The sequence below is a fragment of the Cibotium barometz genome, chromosome 5 (genome assembly GCF_041138505.1).
Source record: "Cibotium barometz isolate CiBa-2024 chromosome 5, ASM4113850v1, whole genome shotgun sequence".
NCBI classification, from domain to species: Eukaryota; Viridiplantae; Streptophyta; class Polypodiopsida; order Cyatheales; family Cibotiaceae; genus Cibotium; species Cibotium barometz.
In genome coordinates this window covers 29,598,562-29,620,072 of record NC_141050.1, presented here as the reverse complement: position 1 = coordinate 29,620,072, position 21,511 = coordinate 29,598,562, and the positions used below count along the sequence as shown (strand labels likewise).

The following is a 21,511-nucleotide window of genomic DNA, read 5'->3' as shown; positions in this document are numbered from 1 at the left end:
CTTGGGACTTCATCCTAACTTGCTACCACATGCTCTTGAAGTAGAAATCGTCATATGTATTCCGTCGGACCATACGGGCACCCATCCAAGCTGTAGATTTGGACACCATTACTTCATATCTTGAATGTATGACCTTTTGGTGTGTCTACCTTGAATCCTTGATGTAAGATAATGGTAGTATCTCTTGTTAACCCTAGAATTGAGTTAACATTCCCCCCTTCTTGATGCCGATCGTATCCTTGTGGATCGTTTTTGAAGACCTTTGTGTGGGGGAATTTACAAGCTTTGTTGATGGCTTTTGATGTTGAGTGAGGTTCAATGGTCCTTGTACCTCCGAGAGGAATAAGAAAGTCTAGTTAGTAAACAGTGGGCATTCCTAATCTAGGGTGTGGATTAGTTAGTGATTGCATTTTTATATTTTTATGAGCTTTTTTTGTGGGGATATTTTTTTCATTGAGGATAGAGTTCAAGAGCCTAAGGTGCCTTTAGAGATTGAGTGGAGTAGTGCACACAAGTTTGATAGATACCAGAGAGTCCTTCAAGAGAGCAAGCTCATAGCATACAAGCATGTGAGTGGTGCTGATCCTAATGGCACCTCAAGTGATGGTGGTGGCAGTAGTGTTGCTTCACATAAGCAGTGTGTCCTTGTATAGTAGAGGAGCTTACATGTACAAAGTGGTAGAAATGGACCATGGCTAATTATAAATTTTGATTTTATAGACAGAGATGTCTTGCAGTAGCACGACATCGAGAGAGAGAGAGAGTAGGCTATATCAGCTTATGGGACTCGTGAGCTCTCGAATACACCACCACCAATCCACGATCTTACCTTGATGAAGATCTACTTGTTGTCTGTTGAAAAATCCCACTCTTTCCCATGCCATCATACCAAAACATCGTCCATTGGTGATCCAACTTTGCAAGCATGTGAGGAGGTGGGACCCCCCACATGCTTGCAAAGTTCGGCTAGCATTGGACGATGTTTTGAAGTCTTCTAGTGCTCAAGAGGCCTTGAAAAATCTTTCTTTTCCCCATTCCATCATACCCAAACATCCTCCATTGGTGATGAAACTTTACAAGCATGTGGGGGGGGACTCCCCCACATGCTTGTAAAGTTTAGTCACCACCCATCAGGCAATGTTTCATATGCCAAGTAGCACCCAATGCACATATTCTAAGTCTCCTAGTTCTCAAGAGGCCTTGAAAAATCTCTCTTCCCAAAAGTTATCTGATGGTGACCAAACTTTGTAATCATGTGAGGTGAGACCACCCCACATACTTGAAAAGTTTGGTCACCATCGGACGATGTTTGATATGCCAAATACCACCGAGTGTGCATTTGTCAAGTATCCTAGTGCTCAAGAGGCCTTGAAAAAATGCCAATCTTCCCCATGCCATCATACCCACCAAACATCATTCATTGTGGTGGTGATGAAACTTTGCAAGCATGTGGTGGGGTCCCCCCCCACACCCCCCCACATGCGTGCAAAGTTTAGTCACCTCATTAAACAATGTTTGATATGTCAAGTAACTTCCAATGTACATTTTTAAGGTCTCTTATTGCTCGAGAAGCCTTGAAAAATCCCACTCATCCCCATGCTATCATACCCAAAAAATCATCCGATGGTGACCAAACTTTACAATTATGTGGGGGGCACCCCTCCACATGCTTTGCGAAGTTTGGTCACCATCGGATAATGTTTGATATGTCAAGTAGTACCACTTAATGTGCATTTTTCAAGTCTCCTAGTGCTTGAGAGTGCTTGAGAGGGCTTGAAAAATCCTAGTCTTCCCCATGCCATCATACTGAAAAATCATCCAATGGTGACTAAACTTTGCAAGCATGTGGGGAGGGACCCCCCACATGCTTGCAAAGTTTGATCACCCATTAGATGATGTTTCATATGACAAGTAGTGCCCAATGTGATTTTTTAAGTCTCCTTGTGCTCAAGAGGCCTTGAAAAATCTCACTTTTTTCCATGCCATTTTTAAAGTCTCCTTGTGCTTGAGAAGCCTTGAAGAATCCCACTCTTCCCCATGCCATCATGCCTAAAAATCATCCAATGGGAGCAAACTTTGTGATTGAGCATGTGGGGGTCTCCCTTCATGCTTGCACATTATCAAAAGATGTTTGATATGTCAAGTAGCGCCTAGTGCACATTTTTCAAGTCTCTTAGTGCTCGAGAGGCCTTTAAAAATCCCACTCTTCTCCATACCATCATGCCCCCAAAAATCATTCAATGGTGCATTTCCAATGATGAGGGAACCAAGGGACAAATTCTTAATGAAGCCCATGACAGCCTTATTGCAAGACATCCAGTAAATTTAAAAGATGGAATTTTTAAATTAAAATAACTTGGACTTTTATAAAATTACTATTTTTATAATTTTAAAAAATATAATCCTTTGAAATAAATTATTTTATATTTTTATATTTATAAATTAGATATTTAATTCTCTAAAATTTTATGTTATTTTTCTTTCTATGTATATTTTACATGTATGATGTTTATCTTTAAAATAATAATATATATTAAAATAATTATTTAATATTAAAAAGAAATAATAAGAACAGGAGGAGAGCATGCCCTACCACATGACACTTGCCATGCCACATGGTAACTCTATGGCTGATGTAGCTACTTTCCATATGACATGTGGAGGGATGATATGGAAGGGTGTATGACATGGTATTCCATGATGTGGTATGGCATGCCACACTGTGTGAGGTGAATGCAAAGTTGGCAAGATGATGTGGCATTAATGATGACTAAATGATGAGGTAGTTCAAAGTCAAGTAGGCTAGGACCATGGAGGTGGCTTGGCACTTTTGTGGATCCTCTCCAAGATGATGTGGACACAGTGGCATTCTTGCATCTTGCTGTCAAAGTAAGTCTTCTCGATCACAACTATCTCCACTTCCACCATGATGGTATGGTGGGGCCACAAGCTCAATATCACAGGCGAGGGTTTCCCAACATCTACCGTTGTATCTCCCCATTCCTGCTCATGATCTAACAAATCATCGGTGAAGGAGAGGGGCTGAGGTGTCGCCACCATGAGTATGAAGGATAGACGGAGAAGAAAACAAGGGTGTATCTCTGTCATCACTGCCAAAAAACATGAAGATGAACAGGTGGTATGATGGATGCGCAATTGGCTTGTGCTGGCAGGCTCGTTAATGGGATCGGTATGCCGAATGTGATTGGCTGGTGGGCTGTGTTGAAGGAGGTTGGTTGTCAGGTGGTTGTATGTGTATTGCCACATAGCTGGTCACTGGTGTCAAGGGAGGGTGTTGGAAGGATAAGTGCCACCAATTTCCACATGGCAGGGAGCCTATCCCATGCATGTAAATGAAGGTCAAGGTCCTAAGGTTCTTATATGCTAAGGTTCAAGGGTCCTCTCTTATCCCTCCACATTTGTAGATGAAGGAGATGCGAGGTGGGGGGAGCCCAATCAGTGGGCATGCACCGTTGTCACGTTAATCATTGTGGCATCTTTAGACTTGTGTGCCTTGGCCGCTTGACCTAATAGTCAAAAGACTCTATATCACCCCACGACCTTGGCTAGTGGTCGTACCTCCTTCAAATCAAATCAAAGAAGAGACACTTGTGGTGCCAAGCCCCCAAGGGAATTGCGCACACACTTTTGTGGCACTGCCAAGAAACCCCAAGGCTCAAAAGGGGTCACCATGGTCCTGCAACACCCCGCCGCACAACAAGTTGAAACTCGGAGGACAAAGCTCAATCAAACACACTAGCAAAGCCGGCACGATGGCATAAAAGCCTTTATCGTGGTGGATAGGCAAGCAATTTTCAGCCTTCAATGAGCTCACAATTTAAGTCGGAAGTCTTAAACCCCATTTGCACATATGTAATGTAACACCTCATGCAGTATCACAAGTGTATATATAGCTTATACTTGGAAATGTATTGCCAAAAGAAAACAAAAAAACGAGTACCTGCTTGATGCAAAAGCGCCCCAAAGAACCTTCTCGGGCATCTTCTTGGCCTAAACCCAAACCTCGATACCAAAGCCAGCCTTTGAACCACTCCAAAAATCAAACCCAATGCACACTTATGCATCCACACATAAACATGTGTGCACTCATGCATGACACATCCACACCCCCCCTCCTCACACACGCCCTTCATCACCCACACCTTCATGCTTTCATTACACACGCTCTTCATCACCCACCCATGCCTTTCATCTCCTGCCTTTGTGTCTTTCATTACCCACGCCCAGGTGCTTCATCACCCACACCTTCACTTCATCATCCATGCCCATGTACATCACCCACCATGCCCATGTAATTTATCATCCATGCTCACCCTTCATTGCCCACTCCCTCACCCATGCCCACGTTCTTTAATCACCCATGCCCACACCTTTCATCACCAATTCCCTTAATCATCCACACCTTCACTTCATTACCCACGCTGATGCCCATGCCCTTCATCAACCATGCCTTTGCCTTTTCATCACCCACTTCATCACCCACGTCCACGTACTTTATCATCCATGCCTTCATTTTGTCACCCATGCTCATGTGCACACGCACACATTTCATCACACACGCCCACATACTTCATCACCCATGCTAACCCTTCACATCACCCACACCCACACCCTTTATCACCCATGTCTTCAAAGAAAACTCCTCCTTGTGGTCTCCATTGGATTAACAACCTCACCACTAAATATGTAACACGAAATGAAGTAGCCTGATCTCTAGTACCACTAAATGCGTAGCACACAGAACGAAGCAACCTAATCTCTAGTACCACCATGAGATCTGGAAATCATACCTTACCGTGACAAACAATTTTAGACCACCATTGGTCATTGCCCATCAAATGAAGGTGGTCTTGGCATATGAATCTGCAAAGCAAAGCCATTGTGGACCTCTTTTGTATGGGTCAAAAACACCTCACAACCCCGGAAATGAGGCCTTACATCAAGCATTTTGAAGCCCACATTACATAACATGTAGCCTCGACATGCTTCTCCTAGCTTAGCAACTAGCCAGACTTAATCTCCACACCAACAAGCTTGAAGCACGTGGACTGGTCTTTTGACAAACTACATCTTCGACCACTGACACCTCTCCGAAACCGACTACATCTTCGACCACTGACACCTCTCCGAAACCGACGACATCTTCGATTATACACACCTCTCTGAACTGACAGCATCTTCGCCACCTATGATTGGTGATATAAGCACGTGATCACCATGATTAGGAAGGAGGGTATGTTAATAACCACTCCATTAGTTAGCATGGTTTTGCTTGCATGTCCTACCATAAGGCACTTTGCCATTTTACCCACATATAACGGAAGCCTATACTTTGTAAAGATGGCACTGGACTTTATGATGCAACCTTACCTTGTGCTTAATGCCAACAAATAGGAAAGTCACATACTTTGTGTTATATACTTGTTTAATGCCAAAAACTAAGAAAGTCATATACTTCATGTTATATACTCGTTTAATGCCAACAAATACGGCACTGGACTTATGAAGCGACCTTACCTTGTGCTTAATGCCAACAAATATGGAAGTTACATACTTTATATATATACTTGCTTAAGGTTAGAAATAGTAACCTTGGACCATTTTTAAGTTAGAACCAACCGAGCGTGAACACTAGCCATTTGCATATAAGTCAATTTTGACATCAAGCAATACACATTCATTCCTTTGCAATAGAATACTTGTGAGCTCTCACTCTTTCCCACTCTCTTGCTTGCTTATATTGTGTTGGATTCTTGCATGCTAGATGGTTGCTTGCTTGAATAGGTTTCATTGTAGGCTTCTCTCTCATTAGCTTCTTCCCCACCAACCACCTTTTATAAGAGAGAACCACCGCAAGGCTATCTCCTCTTTGCTTCAATCTAGGCAAAAGAAGCTCTACCTTCACTCCTCTTAGCAAAGTAAGCATTCCGGTGTAATAACGGAGTGAGGACATGATAGATGAGCTAGTGCACCCACAAGCCTATCTCCTCTTTGCTTCAATCTAGGCAAAAGAAGCTCTACCTTCACTCCTCTTAGCAAAGTAAGCATTCCGGTGTAATAACGGAGTGAGGACATGATAGATGAGCTAGTGCACCCACATGAGAAGTTGTATTTGTGGTTCTATGGTAAAGTACCAATGGACACTTGATTCAGCAAGGCTTAGGTAAGCTCCTGACTAGAACAAATACCAAGTGAGCACATTAAACTTTTTATTGGGTCCTTTATCAACGTTAAGTTTGGACCTCGGGAAGAAAGGAGGGAGGGAGGGATAACGAATCAGGGTCTTGGAGCTGGACTACGCTACTATTGCTCTAAGGAGGAGACCATCTCACATATTTGTTGTATTTGTCCTTGGGCTTCTCATCCTTGGTCAAAAAGTCAATGTCTCTTTGCTCAGTGTTGAAATTACTTCCTAAGATGGAAAGCTTTGATCCTTTTAGATGTGAATGCCTAGAATGGTGACTGCTTCCGAAGATGGAGAGAAGCTTTTGTGTGGCCACTGTGGAGGGGTAGATATAGCTATACATATGCAGGAAAAATGTTGCATTTGTCTTCGTTGTGTTGGGTAGTCTCTTGGTGATGGCTGTTAGAAGGTGGTTATGGCTGTTAGAAGGCGGCCTTCTAATGAGTGGGACTCATTTCTTCTTGTGGAAATTTCAATCTTTGTAATTTTGAACGAACAAAATGGGCTGGGGATATATTTCATGCGCTCCCCCTTGGGGGAGTGCATGACCACCTGGAACCCTCATGCCAGCTCAGCAGAACCACCTCGGATGCTACCACGCCCGTAATTTCTCGCCAGCCTCAAGATAATAGAAAATGTTTTCAACGGGCTCCATTAACTACGGGATTCATTCCCCGAACAATTTTTGAATTCACTCAAGGGCGTAGGGTGAGCTGGAAGTCGTATCTGCTTTCCGCCTGCTGCTAGCTTCTTCAAAACTGTGTCTTTGGGGGGGGAGCATGGTACGTGCTCCCAGAAGCGAAGCCCGAAAAAGCGCGTGGAAAGTTGACCTAGCCCTTCTCTCAGGGCTCACACCCCCATCTGCGCCATAGCCGGCTGTGCTGCCGGAGCTTCTTCTCTTGTCGCCGCGTCCATGGACTCATACCGGGTTTATCGAGTAGATCGCAAGGGACGCATATCCCCAGCCGTGGAGAAGAAGGCGACCCCACAAAGAGCTGGAGAAGAAGGCGACCGCCCGCAAGAAACCGAGCATTCCCGCGCCCAGGCAGAGCAGAGTAGCAGACGACCATCGTAATTGTTTATTTTTGGTTGACTGAGCCTTCAACACTGTGACTCCTCCTCCTTTCGACGGATGATGGCCGCGGGCGGCTGCATGCTGAAATGTAATCATTGAATTTACAAAATCTATTTCCATTTTATTGGTCAGTGCCGTATCCAAGATCCTGCCTATTGATAGTGGCTTGAATCTGCATACACTTCACTTGCACAATAATGGAGTGCTTCCAATGAAAGTGGCTGCGGTGATTGATTCGTGTGTGGCGGTGTACTATTTGTTCGCATTGCAGGCAGCCCTACTCACCTACAATCTACGAGCCAGCTCACGTCTAGGCGTGGAAGCCTATAGTGGAGGCGGTGCACGCCAAGGGGGCCATTTTCATATGCATGTGGGTCGGGTTTCGAATTCGGGTGAGTCTGGTTACTGTAAAAAGCACACAATAATATATATTGTGAAGCACGATTTTAATTTCCTTTGAGCAGCGTACCAGCCCAACGGGGATTAATTTAATCACTTGGAATTTCGCCCTGAATTTTGGCAGGTGGGACTCTCCTAGGCACTTCAGCTCAAAACCTCGGAATGCTTATCACTGGCCGCGAACTCTTGTAGGCTCTGTGTAGCACAGGTTTATCGCTGACAAGAAGCAAAGCGCCAAGGCTACCGTCTCTATTTGTTCGAGTGCTAGTCTGTGTGTGTGCAGAATGGACACTAGGATCCACCTTCAATATCCACCGCTAGGTCCTTTCAATGCTAATCATCTACAATGGACCGATAAAAAGTGTGAAAAGTCTATATATGGATATGTTCGGGTAGCCTATTTTCACTGGGATCGCTTAACAGATTTTTTAAAAGGAGAAGAGTCTCTTACAGATGTAGAAACAAATTTTAGGCGGCAATCCGTGCGAAGGCATGAAAAGGGTAGCTTAAAGCAACCAATTCTTGATAGCTACTTAGAGGAGACTTTGTTTTGGTGTGCTTATGGTCCTAAAGATATGCGTGGAAAGGAGATCATGGTTCCTCGCAAATGAAAAGACACCAAAGACAGGGAAAGGAAGCCGTCCACGTGGTGTAAAAGGCACTCGTATGTGTGGTTGTCAATGTCATTTCTTTGTAAAAAGATTGTATCTATTAGAAGATGTAGCTTGCATTCGCTATATTCAAATGCATCATGTTGATGAGAATGATGAGCTTTGTCACAAAGAAGGCATCAAGGCAACTTTGGGCCACAACCTATCCTTTGCACCATGGCTCTCTTTGGAAATAAAATCATGGGTCTTTGAAATGCTTTGCAAACGTTACACTCCAATGCAAGTGCATGAGGCACATATTCAAGTTGTTCACAAAAAAAAAGTGAACAATCCTAGCTATACATTGTCACGAGATGATTTCCTATCACTTAGAGACATCTTAAATATTGCTAGGAAGCATGCAAGTAGTACTCATGAGCTGCATTCTAGTGATGCCCAAAGTGTTTGCATGTGGACACAACAACACTCTCAAGATGTCTTCTACTATGAGGAGATGGATGCTACAAACAATAAACCATTTGTGCTAGGTATTCAAACACATTGGCAACTTGAGAGGCTCAACACATATGGCAACAATGGGGTCATATCAATGGATTCAACGTTTGGAACAAACTTTTACAAGGTACGGATGTAGTATATATGTACTTTTTTTATGCTACTTTATATGTAGAAATGTTAAGATTCTATCTCATTGAGTATTTTTTGTTTAGTTCCAACTCTACACTGTGCTAGTATTTGATAACTATCAAAATGGAGTCCCAGTTGCGTGGATCATAACATCAAGCTTTGATACGGACACTATTGTCCAATGGCTTACAAGTCTTCGCAATAAAATACTTGACTACAACAAATCATGGGATCCAAATGCCTTTCTTGTTGATGATGCAACCGCCGAGATAAATGCCATCAGGTAAATCATGTGCATGCCCACATTATTGCTCACAAAGTATTATCTCTTTCTCTTTGTCAAACTAGCTAACTTTTATTTCTAATTTATTTCAATCTTGAAAATAGGGTGGTATTCAACATACCAATTTATTTATGTTTATGGCACATTCGTCGAAGTTGGTTGAAGCACTTAGTGAAGAAGGTACAAGATTGGAAAGTTAGAGCTATCATGTTTAGACGCCTAGGTGCAATCATGAACATGCGTGTCCAAGGGGGAGCTTTGACAGTGTATTGAAGTTCTTGGCCGACTTTTCACATGAGGAGGCCTTTATTGAATATTTCCATACTTATTGGGTTTCAAAAGTTGGTAAGTTCAACCTTCTAAGCTTAAGAAGTTAAAAGTTTGATTGAAGCTTTAATACATCATTGGAACCTAATGTACTTTTTATGCATTAGTACTCACCTGGGCCTTATCTTTTTGTAGAGATGTGGGCAAGAAGCTTGAGGATGCTTCCACATGCAAATCAAGATACAAATGGAGCTATCGAGTCATATCATGCTACTTTAAAGTCTCGTTTCTTATGTGGCAAGAAGTACATATGGGGATGTAGAATTGATTGGCTTTTGCACAAACTTATGACGGCATGTTTGTCGTATTTTTGGTATATAGATGAGGCAAAGAAGGGTGGCTTTGTCAAAAATAAAGCCATAAAAAGATTGATTGAGCATTCACTGGAAAGAGCTCAGAGCATCCCAGATGGAGATGTACTATTTTTTAATGAAGGCACAAGGGTTATGGCAAAGGTAAAAAGTCAATCCTCGGGCGCCAAGATCCATTACATTGTGTATAATGCCGATTGTGATTGGGGTTGTTGTAATTGTGGATGGGCAATGAAGGGCAATATGTGTAAGCACCAAGTAAAGGTCATGCTACTAAATGGTTTTAATTTAAATGTGTAATTGTGGATGGGCAATGAAGGGCAGTTGAAATAAGACAATGTTGAGAAAAAAGACACCGTCTTCATGTTTGTGTATGATCATTATTAGGAAAACAAGGCTAATGAGAGAAATGATCATGTCTGTGTATGATCATTATTTGCAAAACAAGGCTAATGAGAGAAATGATATATTCTTTTCGAGCTTGGGCTTGATGTTTTGACTTTGGAAATCTTTCTCTGTTTGGCACCAATTTGATTTATTTTTAAACAGGAGATTTCAGAACTCAATTAAATTTGTCATAAAATTAAAATTAGATATAGCAACAAATTTAACCAAAAATAATCAATTACGGTGGTCGTCTGCTGACTCTGCTCTGCCTGGGCGGGAATGGCTCGGTTTCTTGCGGGCGGTCGCCTTCTCCTCCAGCTCTTTGTGGGGTCGCCTTCTTCTCCTCCAGCCATGCAATATATACCCCTTTTTTTCTCTCTCTTTTTTTCTTAGACTTTTCCCTTTTTCCCATGCATGCCATGCACACTGCAGCGAGAGATTATAGTACCTTTGAAAATAAATAAATAAAATGTGAGTCGAGACGCAAATAATTTGATATTTATTATCCCCCGCTAATTACAGAAATTCGAGTTAGATTATTCTAAGACAAATTCAAAAATTGTTCGGGGAATGAATCCCGCAGTTAATGGAGCCCGTTGAAAACATTTTCTATTATCTTGAGGCTGGCGAGAAATTACGGGCGTGCCAGCATCCGAGGTGGTTCTGCTGAGCTGGCATGAGGGTTCCAGGTGGTCATGCACTCCCCCTCTACACGACAAGGGGGAGCGCATGAAATATATCCCCAGCCAACAAAATGTACCATTGTTTTGAGTATAAAAATGAAGTAAAAATCTAAATGCATGGATGTGCAGACATAAGGACTCTCTCTGATGATGAATTTTTTGTGCACTCAAGATGAGCTGCTACATTAGGACCTTTGCTATTGGTGTAACATATTCCTATGGTGTCGCATGTGGTTGAGTAGGAGTCATTAACCCATACATAGCCCACACCAGTCTCTCCCAAATGAGGATGGAGATGTAAGGGTTAGGAGACTTGTGAATGGTGACAAAGCATATGTTGACACATTCTAGGCCACTTATTGGTAAAAATGATGGGGTGGTGACTGGTCAAAAAGGTGTGAGTTAGAGATATGAGCTTTGAAGTTAATGTGATCAACTTTTGAATGGTAACAAAGCATATGTCTAGGCCACTTGATTGGTAAATGATGTGGTGTGCTTGCAAGCTCAAACCAGCTATATTATGGTGTGGCTTGGGTTGATTTATAAGCCAAGATTTGCAATGCAATGAGATTTATTATTATGTGATTAGTTTTTGCATTTTTACATAAGTCTTGTTTATTTCCAAATCATTAATTAGCTACCTTAGTTCTGAAATTAATCATTTGCTATTTAACTCCCCTAACCCTGTGAAACTGTTACATGTGGAGTAGGCCATCTCTATAAGTATTGTCTCATGAAAGCATCATCTTCAGATACAAGTGCACCCCACCCCGCCACCCCCTCCCCCCCTCTCCCAAAAAAGAAAAAGAAAAAAAGAAAAAAGAAAAAAAAGAGACAATGACCATCCACCTCACTCAACATGGTTGGAGTGGGATAATAAACGAGACATTGAGCCACTAAAAATTAGAGGAGCCCAAGCAAAATGGTTTTTTCTTTACCAATCACAATTAAAAAACTTAGTAGAGTTTAGTAGTGTGTTGTATTGTTAACCCATATTCTCTTTCTTAAGAACCACCATAAGAGAGGCAAAAGAAAATCTAGAGAAGGGGGTGAAAAACATTACCATCCCAAGAGAATGTGACCCTGCACTTACAAAAAAAAATTCCACAAGTGGTATGACGTAGATCCACCATGGTGGAAAGGCATAGGGAGGGAGAAAAAGTTCTTGTTTTCACTCACTAGGTCACCAATGAATATTTCCTGAATGATAATTCTTAATGGATGGGGAAAATTACGTCTCCCTCAAAAGAGGAAGGGGGAAAGAGAACATACTAAGCACGTCTAGAGAGGACTGACTTTGTCATCAAGGTTGCTCATCAAGCAACAGTTAAGCCAATGGAATTAATGAGGGATGTACGAGAGCAAATAGCAGGACTCACGTTCACCATTTCCATTGTCTACTTCCTAGATCTAAGATTTCCTTAACCATTGATCTAGGAAGGCCGAGGGTTAGGACAGCAATGGCAATAGTAAGATCAAGTGCAACTCTAGACTAGAGAAAGGGAAATCAAAATTGCTGTGCACGTTTGAGTGAAAGAATTCATGGTAGTTAGGGTCTCTGACAAGCTTCTGAAACCACCAAAAGAACCCCTTGAAGTTCAACATGATGATGAGGACAATGTTCATAGCCATGAGCACATTACTCAGATGCACAGTGATAGCTAATCTAGGCATCTATTACCATAGGGAAAAGAGATTAGCTCAACCACCAATGAAGTAGATGAATTTACTTTGGTAGAGAGTGACTCTTTTTCTTAAACTTCATCTTCAAGTGACTTTGACTCACTAGGAAGGAAGTGTCATTCATTAAAACACCCAATAACTATAAAGAACAAATTATAATACTTCGGAAAATCTGCTTGTACAAAGACTAACTTTAACCCACCCAGGAGTGAACGAGACACCATAAACTTTATCACAAAGTTTAACATGATGAATTTGAGGTTCAAAGAGGATGCACCACCGAGACCAAAAGAAGACATGGTTCACCTAGATCTAGAGGCAAATAGAGAAGGATGCCTTGGCCACCTACCAAAGAGATCGATGTGGATGAGATCTACAGGAAATAGGAGTTCAAATGGGTAACATTTTTGTTCATCATGTTGCACAAGCAACATCCACCCAAGGACCAAGTCTCAAGCTCTCTTTAGTTGATGGATGTGGATGGTGATGAAGTCTTTTCTTCTTGTGATTAGGCAGTAGATGACAAGGAGCTATCGATGGAACTAGCAGCCATAGATGATCGGCCAAAGAGGTGAGAGAGTTTCCTTTCACTGGATCTTCACTGGTGAGATCATTTGCAAGTTCGATTCCTCCTCCAAAAAAGTTTTACAGCCAAGTTTCTTCGACCTTAGGATACTCTAAAACCAACCCTCGTCTAGACTCCAGTTTTCGCCTACCATGGATGACAGTACTTGCGGCAACCCTTGATTTGGAATGCCCTGATCTGCCTATACCCACTGGGCATCATCTCAGCGCTCACACCCATTCCCTAGCATCTTCATGGCTCAAGCCCCCGATTGATCCACCTCTAGAGGATACATCTTCATGAGGGGCACAGTCCCAGCCACCATAGGACACTGGGCATTCTATGGTATATCATCTCACGTCCTCTCCAACTTTTGGAATCGATTAAGGAAGCAGCTTCACTCCCAAAAAATCTCCATATTTTTATGGCTCTTCACTCATTGGAGCCTCGTGGTGGGCAGGTTAGTGATTGGTGGCTGCTCTGCAACTTGTGAATGTGATGCTCTACAAGAGTCCCAACACCATTGCTTTTCAGTCTGCTTGAAAGGCTGAACAGGCTTAGTGGCAAATACTTCACCTCTTTCATGATGGACAAATTGGAGGTCCACATCTATACCTAGGACACCATAGCATGGGGAATGGAGACAATCTCGACGATTTCATACAAGGAGAATGACATGAGTCTGGTGTTCTAGTTGACACAACCTCATCGCTGCTTTTACTCGCAGCTAGGCCCCATGGACCGGTCTGACTCTCACAGACCAGCACTGGAAGCTCATCAACAGCATCACAACCTAGCACATCTAGCATGCACACTGCAGCAAGGCCATCAATGGCATGTTCACCCCTCCAACAGAGACCATCTGCTTCATCTAGATAAACTAAGCCCAATGGGAGAAATTTCAAGGCAATTCCCAGGCTATGCAAAGAGTGCCATGCAACTTTCCTCCACAGTTGGAGCCCTGAGCCTTTCCTCACTAAAGCCCATTGTTTGGCACCGCAATTCCCAGCCTGGACCCTCCCCCACGAATGTAGTCTGGCCAGCCATGGAGGAAAGCGCCTCCAAACCCACTTCCTCCGCCCGGCCCACCCCCCCTCTCTTAACCAATCCCCCCCATTCATTTCTCATTCAACCTTCATAAAGGCTTGTAATCTGCTTTCAAGCAGACCGTTCCTTTTTACTAGTGGAAATTCATATTCATACTACTCATGAAAAAAGGGCGCTCAGGAAAAAAGGGCAATCTCCACCACATTGGTGCACATCCCTCCCGCCCAAGCCCCCCTTATCTGCCAACAAGCAAATGGTCTGTGAAATTCCTGAGACAGTGTACATGGTGCTTTTGCTGCAATGATGTGCATGATTTCAACATTTCGTTTGATTTCATAATGAAGTGACGTTACATTTGCATTTTACATTTGAACTACGGCTTAACTCTGATGCTTCCATTGTGCCCGGAGTAACAAACTACAATGTCTAAAGGAATAAAGTAGTGGTGAGGATTTTACACAGATTACTTGACTTTAGTGGAAACAAACTACCTATAGCTTTATTGCATAGCTTAGCTATTTTGTGAAAGCAAGCCAACAGTTAGGGAGCTCTTGTGTGTATGTATGGTTAGCTCACAACTCACCCCCTACCTTCTTGAAAAAAGAAAAGGAAGGCAAGCCATTCAACATCGGTGGCTTTGTTGAATGGCGGCTTTTTCTGCTTAGGAACAATCAGTTGACCCTCCAAACTTCATAAAGACTTCCAGCTTGAGCAGAATACTTGTCCGCAAGTCTTGCAAACTAAAGCTCTTTTCAAATCTCTCGTCCCGACAGTCTGTCTCAAACTTTTGTGTGGAATCTTTTGTAGTGCCAGCCTCTTCATTGTGATCTACTAGAATCTTTTGAGTTTCCTTGTTTGGTTCATGCATTTTTTTGGCACCGTCTTTATGCTCTTCTTTGTAATGACTGTTTAGAAGGTTTTCCTTCTGGGCTTTTATATGAATGGCTTCTCCTGCCTCTACCTGCTGTCTAGGTGCTACCACATGCCTGTCACTTAGCAAAAACTTGTTCTCACTGAGTGTTTTGCTTGTATCGGGTTTCTTGGCCTGGGATGAAAATGCCTCTGTTTCTTTGAGCTCACTGCCACCTGTCAAGGCAATGGCTCCTGTGTACGTCTCCAAATTCATTTTCTCTTGGTTTGTTTGGCTCTCTTTAAGCACAAGCTTCTCCACCCGCATCTCCTGCTCTACTTCGTCGATAATATCTTTTCTTCTCTTGGTAAGAAGGGCTTGGGTCTCTTCTCGGATGTTCCTCTCCACCCGCTCCAATATCTCTCTCCGCAGAGAGTCAAGAATGTGTGACTCCTCTTCTTGTACTTGCTTGCACACTCTCTCTAGCATCTCAACACGTTCCTGCTGGAGCACAATGCGCTCTTCATCAACAAGCTTCTTCTCTATTCGGTCCTTAATCTGGTAGATTTTGCTCTCAAGTGCCCTCCTCTCCTCTCCCTGCATCCACATTCGATTCTGCAGTCTTCTGTCCATATGTGGGTGCTCTTCTGCCGTATCTGTACTTATACCAGACGTATGATTTTCAGCTCTCTCAAGCTGTGAATTGCCTGTTGCATCTAAAAAAAGAACCCACATATAGTCAGCCACTGTATACGCATAAGCTTCCAAATGGAAAGAAAAAAGCACTTCATAAGCAGACAGTGTCGTTGGCAATTACTCACCTTGGACCCTATAGAAGTCAGCTGATGGCATGCCACCTTCATTTTGTGTGTTGTTTTCCGCATACAAGCGGATCATGCTGTCAAAGGACCTGCCTTTCAAATTTGATAAACCTTGGTGCCCTATTATGTGAGGTGCTGGCAAACTTCTAGTGATAAGATTGCTTTTGCTGCTTGAAAGCAACTCTATTGGAAAGCATGACATAAAGAAGCTCTTGCTATCCACTGTGAGATCTGATCCAATAAAAGAATCCAGTAAACAATTCAGATAGTAGACGTATTTGCAAAACAAGACAAATTGGCGCAGTACTTAGAAATGGCTTGGCTTTCTGCTCTCACCTCTTGCACTCCCTCTCTCCATAGAGTCCTCCCATGAGGATTGAGAAACTCCAGTTCTATCCATTTGTGAAGATGTTGGATTTGATTCAACAACCGTCCTTGGGCTTGTTTGGACCTGTAGCATTGGCTTGGATATTCAAACCCTTGAAGGAGACCACAATATACATTTACTAACAGCAAACACAGAAAAGAGGGACTAAAACAAGTGCAGTCAGCCAAAGGATAAACGGACTGCTTACAAAAATGGTGAAGTGATTACCTAAGAGGAGGACACAAGAGCCCACTTAGAGGTGTGTGGTTCCCATGATTGTGTTGGGATATATCAGAGCCTGTATGTATGTGAATAGCCCCATTAACGGCTATAAGTGTGCTTTAGAGTATTCGCGTGTGAACCACCTCTTATAGGTGGATAAGCTCGCATTTAATAAGGGTCAAAGGGTTTGGTATATTGAAAGGGCTATAGATGCAAAGGCCTTGTACTTCATTTCAATATCAATCAATCACATCATTTGTACGTGCAATATCCTCTCTCTACAATTTGTGTTTCTTTCTCTATCACTCTCTCTTCTCTCTCTCTATCTCTCTGCACACACCATGGCTTTCACCTATCACCCACCGTAGCTGCCAAACCCTAACCCTGGGCAGCCTGCACCTTCAGTTGGTATCAGAGCAAGGTTCAAAAGTTGCAAATTAAAGGATCTTTGCTTCTTCCATTTTTTTCCGTATTGTGTTTGGAGCAGACCCCCAAAGAAGTCTCAAAATCCAAAATTCAACAGTAAACCCTATCATAAACCTTTACAAAATCAAACAATAGAATGGCAAGGAGCAGTTTGCTCCTCTTGGCACATTCCACTGATTCCTAGAAACAAAACAAATTGTCAGAATGCTTCTGCCCTGCATCAAGCCAAGTCCAAGTGTCGTAAATCAGATCCTTTTCTTTCTCTTTCATAGTCTTTCAGATACTTTGTATCTGAGGGGGGAAGGGAGACACCCTGCTGGTCCATGACTTTAAAAATTCAAAATGTCTAAGAGTGCATTCCAATAGACCCTAGTCAACCCTATCATTAGCCTTTCAATCAAGCAGTGAATGGCAAGGGGCCGGTTGCTCATCTTGGCACAATCCACTCATTCCTAGAAAGAACACACATTCTCAGGATGCTTCTGCCCTGCATAAAGCTAAGCCCCAGTGTCATGCATCAGGTGCTCCTCTTTTGTTTTCATATAGAAGTCTTTTCAAATACTCTGTATATGCCTAGTTCATATATGGTCCACATTAATGCCACTCACCCCAAGAGAAGAATTTCCAGTCTGAATACTTTTTCTTGTCAACGGCACACATATTTAGGCGAATATCCACCGGTTGTGGAGCATACACTGCTTACAATACGCCTTCTCGCACACTGAGCATCCAGCAATTGTGGAGGATGTGCCACTTGAGGAAATCTTTCCACAAGCAGAAAGCTTAACATAGACTCAAGGAGTTCTGTTTGCGGATCATCCATCAAAAGGAAACTTAAAATAGAGCTATTTAAGCAAGATTTCTTATGAGTCTCCAATAAGTAATGTATGAAGTATAGCTCTTCATATTCATTACATTCTTGTTGACCTTAACTTGAAGAAGGAAGCACTCGTTAAGGAGAAAAGCATCCAACTTACAAGATCTTTGAAGCAAGCAGTACAGAGCTAGATGCCACAAAGATATGGATGCCCTTGCAAGCATACTATGTTTGAGAAGAGTGCACAACTAATCTTCTAGTAGTCAATTCAAGAGCAACACATTCACAAAATACTTGGCTCTTCACAAGTTTTTGAAGCATGAAAAGAAGGTTACTTGTGAATGTTTTGAAAGTGGTTTAACCCTCGAATTCGGACCTGAAAAAGACTGCCTGCCTTGCTGCAAATCCTGCTTTAGTTTTTCTGCCTCCTCTTTATAGATGTTTCTGCATTGCAAGCACAAAAAGTTCAAAAGAAAAAATGGCACACTCAAAAGGTAAAACAAACACATGCATGTGCATATGTACAATGAGTGTGTATGCCACAGCGCATCGGATAAACATGCATTCAGATGCAATCTTGAAACATGAGCATAACTTAGAAGCTTCACCTGTTGTGTTCTAAGTATCTAATCAAAAGTCTTGCCCAGAGACTAGCGTAGGCTTAAAGAAAAATCCTAACCCTAGCTATGCCCTGTCACACGGGAAAAAGGAACGTGGCATTTCAAGAATTATTGGCCATTAACAAACCCAACAGGTAAAGTCAGAAGCCATTCTCTGCATACACCAACCTTGCCAATCATGGACTCTTCTCTAATTCCAAGTCACCCACATATCATAGTTGTCACAAAGTATTCCAATGAAATGAAAATGACAACCCTCAAAAATGTTTTGAAAATGCCCAAAATTGAGAATAAAATCAGATCCCAATGCCATATCATGCCACACCCCAGGGTTAGTTACATCCTATGACAAGGGGCACAGGATGTGAGCAGAATCAAGTTGATGAACCTGCTGCAAGGCAGCGTTGATTGAAACAGCACGATTTCTTCATGTGACAGCAAGAGAGCATGTTATTTTCTATGCTAAAGCTTAATCCAATGTGGCATTCTAACACACGTGGCATGGCGAGCACATCCAAGGGTCAGTATGCACAGATGATATACAGTTCATTTCAAAAGCACCAAAAGAACCAGTTACCAAGCTAATCGGCTTTATCAGTGGGAGACATACCGGTAGTATTCATCACAAGGGTGATCCCATATGCTTTGTCCGGTTGTAAAGTTGAAGTAATATATCTCGTCTTCTTCTGTCAAGCTGCACAAAATCAGATGGTGGTAAGCTCTGATGTCCTTTCATCTCCTAAAGAAGTACATGAAAGCACCTGAATAAAAATAGGTGAAAGGCCTCTTAAAATAAGGGTCCTCTACCCTCCTCCTATAATGGTGGAGCTTTCTTGCTTAAATTCCAATAGGATGGGAGACCTAAGATCCTTGAAGCTATCGCACTGCCACGAGTTGAGATAAACTGCATTTACCAAGGTTTCCAATCATTCGGAAGAGGTGCCATTAGAGCATCTTTTGCTATCCAAAGCAAGTCCTTATGATTTGCCAAATCCATCCCAAGCCAAGTTGCATATTCCACGAGCTCTGCATCATGCACGGGGGGCGGGGGGGGGGGGGGGGGGGGGGGTTCAATCATTGTCATTTTAAGCCCATGAAACTCGAAGATTTTGGTTGTAAATTAACCCCTAAAAGAAGAAAGACTGATTTTATTGAACAATGAAGCTCCCAATCTGAGATAGGAACACTAAAATGCACTACCAAGTGGTAGAAGGTTACTTTTTCTGGCAGTCGCACCATATAAAATCTTATGCCATTACCAAAATCAAGCCTAGAGCCATTACCAAAATCAAGCCTAGATAGATGCCAGTCAGTCTCAAGCATGGTGGCATTGATATGCCCATACATGACATACATAACCTGAATAATTCCATCTCTAATGTAGGCTACGTGCAAGGAATAATTCACAAGAATCAATTTCTTTTCCTCTGTGAACAAGATCCTTGCACAAAACATCTTGAAGAAACCAAATTACAACCCTCAAATAGGAATAATGAGGGTTAAAAAAAGAAGAGGCTCCCCTCTATTGGGTATCAATGCTCCACCCTTATATTCTAATGTCCTGGCACCATAGTCACATGGAACGTGGAACGTGAGCAAGAACGAGGCCCGATTTCGGAACGGGGAATGGGGACGTTTGGACTCGGGACGGGAATAGGAACGGGAACGACATGTCATCATGAGAGATAGAGAGAGAGAGAGAGAGAGAAAATGAAATGAAATGAAATGATATATTAACGTCTCTAAGAGGCCATAGTGGCCTATGAGACCAAAACTGAGAGTACATCTGAAGTTGGTGTCTCATCAAAGAGAACAAGACTAAAAAGTACAATAAACTGATTGTCCTACAGTTATAAGAACATAACTGAAAGACTCCGAGATGATACTGAGTTGAAAATACTGGAAAATGTATATCAGGTAGATCCATGTATGCTGATCAGTTGAATTGTTGCCCTCTCCTTAGATCAAGTATCTCCGCCATGGGGCTGTCTAGAATGGAGAGGTCGTAGAAGCGAGGTAGGCGCCTCCGATGCCGAGCAATAATGGCTCTGATCTGGCGATGGTGAGGATGCCGTGGTCGGGATCCTGATGGGCGTGGCCGACGAGCACGACATAAGATAACTGCTCTATCAGTGGTGACTCCCTGGGAGCGTGGTCGGTGCCCTGATGGTCCAATGGAGGACGTATCAGGAGGTGTGTGGGCTGGGTTGCTGGTGCTGGTGCCAAAGAAATCTGCCAAGGTCCTCTGTCTAGGTACATCATGGCTCGGCCTCCTGTCTGCCAAGAGGGTCTCTTTGTGTTTCCTGAGCTCAAGTAGAAACAATCCGAGGCATCTCTGATCCTCAAACTCCATGACCCTGCGTAACGGCCCAAAACCCTCTCGGAAGAGGCAGTGATATCTCCCTCGGATCTCATAATAGACTGTACATCGGCAAATGTGGTGTTCCTCTGTCTCTACCTCCTGGTAGCATAGCTGACAAATGCGGTCATCCACGATCTTATGCACATCATATCGCCCTGTCTCAATCCGCAGCTGGTGTGATGAGGTCCGGATCTGTCCAATGGCACAACGTATCCCATGTGATAGGTGTACATCTAGTACTGTATTTGTAGGATGATAGTCAGCATGGACTTGCAGGGTTTCACACATCCATGTATGCCGGGCGGGTGATAAAATCATCCGGTGAGAGGTGTAGAAAATGGCTCTTGTAATGAGTCATTTTCGTGCCCAAGGGCTCAAGGGGGCTAGTCCATGTCCTCTCTGTGTCCACTTTGATGATATCCATCCTGATCACGCGGTTTTGCTCTGAGCGGGTGAGATCCAAAAATGGACAATCCAGACTGTACTAAAAGGGTGGTAGTGCCTCTATCCACAAACCATGTAGTCAAACCATGATCTCATCTGAGCGTACCAACAATGAGTATCTCCATCCTCTGCCAACTGTATGGATGAGGTCAATGCCAAACGGAAGTACCTCTGCTGAGGGAGCTCCCATAGCCGCTGTAAAAAGGTAACTGCCTGGAATAGGGCCTCGGTTACTACTAGTGGGGCACCCAGCTCAGCCCGAACAATCTCATGTGGTACTGATGATTTGCTCCGAATCATACAAGCAATCATCGTAATCAGTGGTCTCTCCATTTGCCTCCATCCCTCATCTGTCCCTCTCTGAGATCTGTGATTTATA

General features: G+C 42.9%; 1 protein-coding gene across 1 annotated transcript in view; it reads right to left on the bottom strand.

Annotated features, from left to right (window-relative positions):
• Positions 1 to 14,580: 14,580 nt before the first annotated feature.
• LOC147638333 (uncharacterized) overlaps positions 14,581 to 21,511 on the bottom strand; it is a 31,407-nt gene continuing 24,476 nt past the window's right edge. The window contains exons 2-7 of the mRNA XM_086795530.1: positions 19,241 to 19,352; positions 18,937 to 19,020; positions 18,042 to 18,150; positions 16,211 to 16,325; positions 15,875 to 16,105; positions 14,581 to 15,769 (exon numbers count right to left, since the gene is read on the bottom strand). Of these exons, the coding sequence (XP_086651656.1) occupies positions 14,865 to 15,769; positions 15,875 to 16,105; positions 16,211 to 16,325; positions 18,042 to 18,150; positions 18,937 to 19,020; positions 19,241 to 19,352 (1,556 nt within the window). The 3' untranslated portion in view covers positions 14,581 to 14,864. The remainder of the gene's footprint in view (positions 15,770 to 15,874; positions 16,106 to 16,210; positions 16,326 to 18,041; positions 18,151 to 18,936; positions 19,021 to 19,240; positions 19,353 to 21,511) is intronic.